The sequence below is a fragment of the Notolepis coatsorum genome (genome assembly GCF_963971535.1).
Source record: "Notolepis coatsorum genome assembly, chromosome: 16".
Taxonomy (NCBI): domain Eukaryota; kingdom Metazoa; phylum Chordata; class Actinopteri; order Aulopiformes; family Paralepididae; genus Notolepis; species Notolepis coatsorum.
Window position 1 is genome coordinate 2,418,078 of NC_140180.1, and position 10,000 is coordinate 2,428,077.

General features: G+C 51.2%; 1 protein-coding gene across 1 annotated transcript in view; it reads left to right on the plus strand.

The window, feature by feature from the left end:
• The window catches only part of LOC311242407 (trafficking protein particle complex subunit 11-like), a gene marked incomplete at its 3' end in the record, with an annotated part of 40,677 nt that overhangs the window by 21,620 nt on the left and 9,057 nt on the right, over window positions 1-10,000 (plus strand). The window contains exons 13-17 of the mRNA XM_084331362.1: window positions 579-657; window positions 760-814; window positions 2,403-2,548; window positions 5,554-5,615; window positions 7,246-7,372. Coding sequence (XP_084187488.1) covers window positions 579-657; window positions 760-814; window positions 2,403-2,548; window positions 5,554-5,615; window positions 7,246-7,372 — 469 coding nt within the window. The remainder of the gene's footprint in view (window positions 1-578; window positions 658-759; window positions 815-2,402; window positions 2,549-5,553; window positions 5,616-7,245; window positions 7,373-10,000) is intronic.

Below are 10,000 nucleotides of genomic sequence, written 5' to 3' on the forward strand. Positions count from 1 at the left end.
AAGGTAGCTATAAACAAACACTTATGGACACATATAAGAGAGAGGAGCTTGAGCAGTAATGTGACTGCCTAATACATATTTCTCTCATTTGGATATTTGGATATATATAAAAAACTACTTTTATTAAATTTTTTTTTATTTGTTATATTATTATTATTATTTTTGTTATTAAATTATAATGTCAAATATTGTAAGGAAGGGGCAGGGCTTGATAAGTTGTTTTACTTCCCCCTGTTCCTTCTCGAACACTTATTGTGTGGAAATAGTCTTTGACTATTTACCTTTTTGTTTTTTAAACTTGTTTTATGTTTTTATGTTCGAGACAAATAAAAATCAAATCAAGTCATGGTCAGCAGCGTCACGGTTAGCAGTGTGGTTAGCATCAGGGCTAACTAGCCGTTAGCCTGTATTAATAATTACTAGCATGGTTAGCATCAGGGCTAACTCTCTCTGTCTCTCTCTCTCTCTCTCTCTCTCTCTCTCTCTCTGCCTCTCTGTCTCTCTCTCTCTCTCTCTCTGCCTCTCTGTCTCTCTCTCTCTCTCTCTCTCTCTCTGCCTCTCTCTCTCTCTCTCTCTAGGAGCTGATCATAGCTCTTCTCAGTAATGCCGTGGCTCAGTTCAAGAAGTACAAATGTCCTCGAATGAAGAGTCACCTGAGTGAGTCCCGATGTTATCACATGTCTGACTGCTTTATTACCTGACTGGCTGACTGGCTGGCTGACTGACTGATATACCTCCTCGTTCTCTGTCTCCCTCTAGTGGTCCAGATGGGAGAAGAGTACTACCACGCTAAGGACTACACTAAAGCCCTGAAGTAAGATGATGAATACATGAAAATACACTTAATCTCAGTATCCACTTAATCTCACCTCTCTCAAATGATTAATCTGTGTCTCTTGTGTTTTAATGTATGTGTGGTATGTGTGTGTTTTATGTATGTATGTTTCTGTGGTGTATGTGTCTGGTGTGTAGGGATGGGTACCGAATGAGGTACTTTTAAAGGTACCTACCGAATCACGTCGGTACTACAGATTACCGATTCACGTGAGATCTGTCTGTGCCAGATTTCGGTCCTGTAAAAAATAAGATTTATTTTTTTATAAAAATTTTTTTTTAACTTTTTTTTCTTCACGTCAACGTTCACACACACAATATACGCGTACCTAGGATTTGCCCCGATTTGAGTCGGGGCAATGACAAGCTGAAAACGGTCGAAAGTGTGGTTATTTGAAGTTTGGATTATTTTTTTCACAACTGAGGTAGGTAGATAACATTTTTAGAGACTAAAGGACAGAAAAAAGGTACCGTTGGGTACCGGTATCGATTCGCAGGTACCGGTACCGTATCGGTTCAAATGTGAACGGTACCCATCCCTACTGGTGTGTGTGTGTGTGTGTGTGTGTGTGTGTATCCACTTAATCTCACCTCTCTCAGATGATTAATCTTGGACTATGTGATGTGTTTGTGGCGCCCCCTGCAGGCCGCTGGACTACGTGATGTGTGACTATGTGTTTGTGGCGCCCCCTGCAGGCTGCTGGACTACGTGATGTGTGACTGTGTGATGTGTTTGTGGCGCCCCCTGCAGGCCGCTGGACTACGTGATGTGTGATGCGTTTGTGGCGCCCCCTGCAGGCCGCTGGACTACGTGATGTGTGACTGTGTGATGTGTTTGTGGCGCCCCCTGCAGGCTGCTGGACGACGTGATGTGTGACTGTGTGATGTGTTTGTGGCGCCCCCTGCAGGCCGCTGGACTACGTGATGTGTGACTGTGTGATGTGTTTGTGGCGCCCCCTGCAGGCCGCTGGACTACGTGATGTGTGACTATGTGATGTGTTTGTGGCGCCCCCTGCAGGCCGCTGGACTATGTGATGTGTGACTGTGTGATGTGTTTGTGGCGCCCCCTGCAGGTTGCTGGACTACGTGATGTGTGACTGTGTGATGTGTTTGTGGCGCCCCCTGCAGGCTGCTGGACTACGTGATGTGTGACTGTGTGATGTGTTTGTGGCGCCCCCTGCAGGCCGCTGGACTACGTGATGTGTGACTGTGTGATGTGTTTGTGGCGCCCCCTGCAGGCCGCTGGACTACGTGATGTGTGACTGTGTGATGTGTTTGTGGCGCCCCCTGCAGGCTGCTGGACTACGTGATGTGTGACTGTGTGATGTGTTTGTGGCGCCCCCTGCAGGCTGCTGGACTACATGATGTGTGACTGTGTGATGTGTTTGTGGCGCCCCCTGCAGGCTGCTGGACTACGTGATGTGTGACTGTGTGATGTGTTTGTGGCGCCCCCTGCAGGCTGCTGGACTACGTGATGTGTGACTGTGTGATGTGTTTGTGGCGCCCCCTGCAGGCTGCTGGACTACGTGATGTGTGACTGTGTGATGTGTTTGTGGCGCCCCCTGCAGGCTGCTGGACTACGTGATGTGTGACTACCGCACGGAGCGCTGGTGGGCTCTGCTCACTGCCATCCTCATCACCGCCCTGCGCTGCGCCTTCCTCATGGCCAACGCCAAGGACTACATCACCTACTGCCTGGAGCTGCTGGGCAGAGGTACACACTCAGAGACACACACACAGAGACACACACACAGAGACACACACACACACACACACTACATCACCTACTGCCTGGAGCTGCTGGGCAGAGGTACACACTCAGAGACACACACACAGAGACACACACACAGAGACACACACACAGAGACACACACACAGAGACACACACACACACACTACATCACCTACTGCCTGGAGCTGCTGGGCAGAGGTACACACTCAGAGACACACACACACACACACAGAGACACACACACACACACACACTACATCACCTACTGCCTGGAGCTGCTGGGCAGAGGTACACACAGAGACACACACACAGAGACACACACACAGAGACACACACACAGAGACACACACACAGACACACACACACACACACACACACACACACACACTACATCACCTACTGTCTGGAGCTGCTGGGCAGAGGTACACACTCAGAGACACACACACACACACACACACACTACATCACCTACTGTCTGGAGCTGCTGGGCAGAGGTACACACTCAGAGACACACACACACACACACACACACACACACACACACACACACACACACACACACACACACTCAGAGACACACACACACATGCTTGGCTTCACAGTAGAATGCTTAAACAGCGTGATGGAGGACCTAAAAATAAGAGAGATATCTTTCGCTATCAAATCTACTATTCTGTCATGCCTACTTATGTAGAGGCCCCTGTATACATGGCAACCATTTAAGATGTGGGACATGGTTTCAGCTATTTGGTTATTGTCATGATGAATACAGTGAGGAGCATGACTGTCTGCAAACCAGATGGAGAGATTCAGTTTAGATGGTAAGACCTGTAATCTCGCTTTCAGAGTAAAGATAACAATGCACTCATCTATGGCAACATTTTTGAACACAGAGTGAGAGACAGAATGGTCCGCAGCAGGGAGACACGCAATCTTCCCCTGCAGTCTCAACTCAGTCCATTGTTCCCGCTGTCTTTGCTGTTGTGCCCACAGGAGGCGACCTCGGGCATTAGTCAGTGGAAGTTGGTGATCCATTCCACACACAGACATAGATGCTCTGACAGAGATGCTGGGGTCAGATATAATATTCTCTGAGACAGCCACTGCCTCAGAGTTAGACCCCACCCACTCCAGGGTAACATCAGCCCAGCAACACATGTCATTAAGGTCCGGCCAGTCTGACCACACACCGAAGCCAGGAGAGCGACTGTCCAGCTTTCCATTCGGCTTTCTCTTGAAGCCTAGGAAGTTAGCGTCCGAACCACGCGCTAGGGGGACCTTGCGTCTTTTTAGGTCCAAGAAAAGAGAAGAACGGGCGAGCGTTCTCACATACTGGTCATCACTGTTCAGCATATTCAACAGATGGGAGAGCCGTGTAGCAATATATGCCCATTCAAAATTGGGAACACCCAGACCACCCTCACGTCTCCTCTCCTCTCCCCTCTTCCTCTCCTCTCCCCTCTACCGCTCCTCTCTTCCTCTCCTCTCTTCCTCTCCTCTCTTCCTCTCCTCTCTTCCTCTCCCCTCTTCCTCTCCTCTCCCCTCTCCTCTCCTCTCTTCCTCTCCTCTCTTCCTCTCCCCTCTTCCTCTCCTCTCCCCTCTTCGTCTCCTCTCTTCCTCTCCTCTCTTCCTCTCCCCTCTTCCTTTCCCCTCTTCCTCCCCTCTCCCCTCTTCCTCTCCTCTCTTCCTCTCCTCTCCACCTCTCCTCTCTACCTCTCCTCTCTACCTCTCCTCTCCTCTCTTCCTCTCCCCTCTTCCTCTCCTCTCCTCTCTTCCTCTCCCCTCTTCCTCTCCTCTCCCCTCTTCGTCTCCTCTCTTCGTCTCCTCTCTTCCTCTCCCCTCTTCCTTTCCCCTCTTCCTCTCCTCTCTTCCTCTCCTCTCCCCTCTACCGCTCCTCTCTTCCTCTCCTCTCTTCCTCTCCTCTCTTCCTCTCCTCTCTTCCTCTCCCCTCTTCCTCTCCTCTCCCCTCTTCGTCTCCTCTCTTCCTCTCCTCTCTTCCTCTCCCCTCTTCCTTTCCCCTCTTCCTCTCCTCTCCCCTCTTCCTCTCCTCTCTTCCTCTCCTCTCCTCTCCTCTCTACCTCTCCTCTCTACCTCTCCTCTCTTCCTCTCCCCTCTTCCTCTCCTCTCCTCTCCTCTCTTCCTCTCCCCTCTTCCTCTCCTCTCCCCTCTTCGTCTCCTCTCTTCCTCTCCTCTCTTCCTCTCCCCTCTTCCTTTCCCCTCTTCCTCTCCTCTCCCCTCTTCCTCTCCTCTCTTCCTCTCCTCTCCTCTCCTCCTCCTCTCCTCTCTACCTCTCCTCTCCTCTCTTCCTCTCCCCTCTTCCTCTTCCTCTCCCCTCTACCTCTCCTCTCCCCTCTTCCTCTCCCCTCTTCCTCTCCTCTCCCCTCTTCCTCTCCTCTCCCCTCTTCCTCTCCTCTCTTCCTCTCCTCTCCTCTCCTCCTCTCCTCTCTACCTCTCCTCTCCTCTCTTCCTCTCCCCTCTTCCTCTCCCCTCTACCTCTCCTCTCCCCTCTTCCTCTCCCCTCTTCCTCTCCTCTCCCCTCTTCGTCTCCTCTCTTCCTCTCCTCTCTTCCTCTCCCCTCTTCCTTTCCCCTCTTCCTCTCCTCTCTTCCTCTCCTCTCCTCTCTACCTCTCCTCTCCTCTCTTCCTCTCCCCTCTTCCTCTCCCCTCTACCTCTCCTCTCCCCTCTTCCTCTCCCCTCTTCCTCTCCTCTCCTCTCTTCCTCTCCCCTCTTCCTCTCCTCTCCCCTCTTCCTCTCCTCTCCTCTCTTCCTCTCCTCTCTTCCTCTCCCCTCTTCCTTTCCCCTCTTCCTCTCCTCTCTTCCTCTCCTCTCTTCCTCTCCTCTCCTCTCTTCCTCTCCTCTCTTCCTCTCCCCTCTTCCTCTCCCCTCTACCTCTCCTCTCCCCTCTTCCTCTCCCCTCTTCCTCTCCTCTCCTCTCTTCCTCTCCTCTCCCCTCTACCTCTCCTCTCTTCCTCTCCTCTCTCCTCCAGCCTCTACCTTGAGGGAGGAGCAGAAGTTAAGGATTGAGAAGAACCTCCTTAAAGTGCTGATGGTGAGTAGAATGACCCCACCCCACCCCACCCCACCCCACACACCAAACCAAAGGCACCTGTGGTCAAATTAAACGCCACTGTCACTGATAATCATATGTAGATTGTGTGCGTGTCAGGGTTTCCGTTGTCCGGTAATTACAGTTTTTTTAACTGCTGTTTAATGTCGGGCCAACTGCCCACACAGACACCTATTTGATTTAAAGTCGGCAGCAGCACGGAGTCTCGAGGGACTTATTTTATTTGGAATATAATGACTGTATACGCAAAAGTAGCCTAGTTTTAAGTAAAAATATTATAAATCTACATGGCTTGAGGATGTCATTCTTTATATAGCCTGCCTATCAATTGTTTTTAAGCTCAATAAACTGACCGGAGGGGCGCCCTCGTGGCGCATACCATAGTGCCTCGCGCACCTACGCGGCCGACCCGGGTTCGATCCCAGCTCCCGTCGTTATTCGTTGCATGTCCTCCCCACCTCTCCTCCCGTTCGCCCTCTCCTCTGTCGGTCCTGCGTGACCAATAAAGCTGTAAAAATGCTAAAAAATAATTAAAAAAAATAAAATAAACTGACCGGAATTTCTCACATTTGTCCGGGAGATTGAAATCTTGCAGGACACGGAGACCGGCACCAATATTTTCTAACGGAAACCCTGGTGCGTGTCTGATTTGCAAACAATGTAATTTCTCTCCCCCTCTCTCCCTCTCTCTCTCCTCTCTCTTCTCTCTCTTTCTCTTCTCTTTCTCTTCTATCTCTCTCTTCTCCCCCCTCTCTCTTTCTCTCTCTCTCTCTCTCTCTCTCTCTCTCTCTCTCTCTCTTTCTCCTCTCTCTCTTCTATCTCTCTCTTTTCTATCTCTCTCTCCTCTCTTTTCCCCTATCTCTCTCTCCCCCCCTCTCTTCTCTCCTCTCTTCTCCCCCCTCTCTCTCCTCTCTCTTCTCCCCCCTCTCTCTCCTCTCCCCCCATCTCTCTCTCCCCCTCTCTCTCTCCTCTCTTCTCCCCCCCCTCTCTCTCTTTCTCTCTCTCTTTCTCTCCCTATCTCTCTCTCTCTCTCCCCCTCTCTCTTCTCCCCCCTCTCTCTCCTCTCTCTTCTCCCCCCCCTCCCCCCTCTTCTCCCCCCTCCCCCCTCTCTCTCTTCTCCCCCCTCCCCCCCTCTCTCTCCCTCTCCTCTCTCCCTCTCCCTCTCTCTCACCCCTCTCTCTCACCCTCTCCTCCCTCTCCCTCTCTATCTCTCTCTCTCTCTTCTCCCCCCTCTCCCTCCTCTCCTCTCTCTCTCCCTCTCCTCTCTCCCTCTCCCCCCTCTCCTCTCTCCCCCCCCTCTCCTTTCTCTCTCTCCCTCTCTCTCACCCTCTCCTCCCTCTCTCCCCCTCTCCCTCTCTCTCTTCTCTCCCTCTCCCTCTCTTCTCCCTCTCTCTCCCTCTCTCTCACCCTCTCCCCCCTCTCCTCTCTCCCTCTCCCCCCTCTCCTCTCTCCCCCCCCTCTCCTTTCTCTCTCTCCCTCTCTCTCACCCTCTCCTCCCTCTCTCCCCCTCTCCCTCTCTCTCTCTTCTCTCCCTCTCCCTCTCTTCTCCCTCCCCCTCCCTCTCTCTCTCTCTCCCTCTCCCCCCTCTCTCTCTCTCTCTCCCCCCTCTCAGAATGAGGTACCAGATGTGGAGCCTGAGTGTGACCCCAGCAGCACCTCTGCAGCTCTGGCTCTGTGGACCGAGCGCACGGCCTGCTGTACTGACCTGACTGTAGAGCTGCAGGACTACGCCCCCTACAGTAAGTTAATGGCGTTTTTTTTAGTTATGTCTCTGTAGGTTTTTATTGATTTTTGCTACCGGGCAGTCCGGTAGAGAGAGAGAGAGAGAGAGAGAGAGAGAGAGGAGGAATGGGAGAGAGAGCGGGGAAGACATTCGGCAAAGATCACCGGGTCCGGGAATCGAACCCGTGTCGGCCGTGTGGCACCGTAGTGCTGTATGCGGTGTGCCACTCGACGCCCCAAGTTTACTGTTGTTTACTGTAGAACGCCAGGACTACGCCCCCTTCAGTACGTTACTGTAGCTGCACCCTGACTGTAGAACACCAGGACTACGCCCCCTACAGTACGTTACTGTAGCTGCACCCACCTGACTGTAGAACACCAGGACTACGCCCCCTACAGTACGTTACTGTAGCTGCACCCTGACTGTAGAACGCCAGGACTACGCCCCCTACAGTACGTTACTGTAGCTGCACCCACCTGACTGTAGAACACCAGGACTACGCCCCCTACAGTACGTTACTGTAGCTGCACCCTGACTGTAGAACACCAGGATTACGCCCCCTACAGTACGTTACTGTAGCTGCACCCACCTGACTGTAGAACACCAGGACTACGCCCCCTTCAGTACGTTACTGTAGCTGCACCCTGACTGTAGAACACCAGGACTACGCCCCCTTCAGTACGTTACTGTAGCTGCACCCTGACTGTAGAACACCAGGACTACGCCCCCTTCAGTACGTTACTGTAGCTGCACCCTGACTGTAGAACACCAGGACTACGCCCCCTTCAGTACGTTACTGTAGCTGCACCCTGACTGTAGAACACCAGGACTACGCCCCCTACAGTACGTTACTGTAGCTGCACCCTGACTGTAGAACACCAGGACTACGCCCCCTACAGTACGTTACTGTAGCTGCACCCTGACTGTAGAACACCAGGACTACGCCCCCTACAGTACGTTCACTAGTTCACAGTGTGGACAATATAATTAACTCTCAATATAAAAATAAAAGAAATAGATAAACTGTATAAAATAGAAAAATCAAGGGGGCGGCTAGGTGGTGTAGTGGGCAAGGCACTCGCCACCAATGTGGAGACGCTGGGTTCGCCTGTTCGAGCCCAGCGCTCCACATTGTTTTCAGTTTAGCTGGTCGTCCGTACTAATACACATTGGCCGTATTACGGGGAGGGAAACTGAAGGGTGGGGATCGGGCGTTGTGGACAGCGACTCCTACAGGTCGGTTGGTGCGCCTGCGCAGTAGAATCAGGAAGTGTCGGGGGCAGCGTGAGCCTCCCACGCGTTACTCCTCGCCACTGAGAGATCGAGCTGCGCAGGTGAAAAGATGCGACTGCTGTTACCTCAAGTACCGGAGGGGACTTGTGCTATGTACGACTTAGTCCACATTGCAGCCGGCTTGTGGGAGGCAAGAAACAGCGTCCGTGACAGGGGAGGGTTGAATTGGATGATACGAAAATTGGGATGGGAGAAAATATAGAAAAATGGGAGAAAAAGTGGATACAAAAAAAAATAGAAGAATCAAAAGTACATAAAATAAAGTGTTCAGTCAATATACAATACAGAGTAAAAAGAGTAACAGTGAGGTACAAGGCAGAAATGGGATGAGGTACAAACTTTGGGTAAGGTGCAATGAGGTATGAATTGTAGTGCAAATCTCTTTACTACTAAATATAAAGTGTGTTAAAGTGAGTCAAGTGGGTGTTAAGGTGAGTGTTTATTTAAAGTGAGTGTAGATGATGGTTTGTTACATAGTGTTATTGTCATTGAGCATCCTGATGGCCTGGGGATAGAAGCTCCTTCTGAGTCTCTCTGTACCGGCCATGAGACTCCGGTAGCGCTTGCCTGGGGATAGAAGCTCCTTCTGAGTCTCTCTGTACCGGCCATGAGACTCCGGTAGCACTCGCCTGGGGATAGAAGCTCCTTCTGAGTCTCTCTGTACCGGCCATGAGACTCCGGTAGCGCTTGCCTGGGGATAGAAGCTCCTTCTGAGTCTCTCTGTACCAGCCATGAGACTCCGGTAGCGCTTGCCTGACCGCAGCAGTGCAAAGAGGCCGTCATACGTTGTAGTCCGTGCAGGTTTTGGTGGTTAAGAGTCAGACACACTTATATACATACAAGACAAAAAGAAGTGCAACAGTTATCATCACCATGAGTTCATTGAGAACAAATCTAGACTAGACGAGGGTCATCGAGGAGAAGCCGCCTTTTCTCGGTCCTTGCCCCACAATGGTGGAACGAACTGCCCACCCCAGTTAGGAGCCGAAACCCGTCCAATCTTCCGCCGTCGACTAAAGACGCACTTCTTCAACCATTATCTGACTTTTTTTTTTTAATAATAATAATCTAACCCTAACTAACCTCACTGTCATGCACTTGTCCTAATAAACTAACATACACTGTAGCACTCAACACCTTGATGAACATTGTTACTCAGCTGATAAAGAGTTGTGCCCTTCCTGATGACCTGTCGTACAGAACTTGTAAGTCGCTTTGGTTAACCCTTTCACTGCCACACTACAGAAGGTTAACCCTTTACTATCACACTACCGACTGTTGCCCGCTGGTGTGTGTCAGTGAAAGGGTTAACCTTCTGTGTGTTGTCACAGTGAAAGGGTTAACCGTTCGG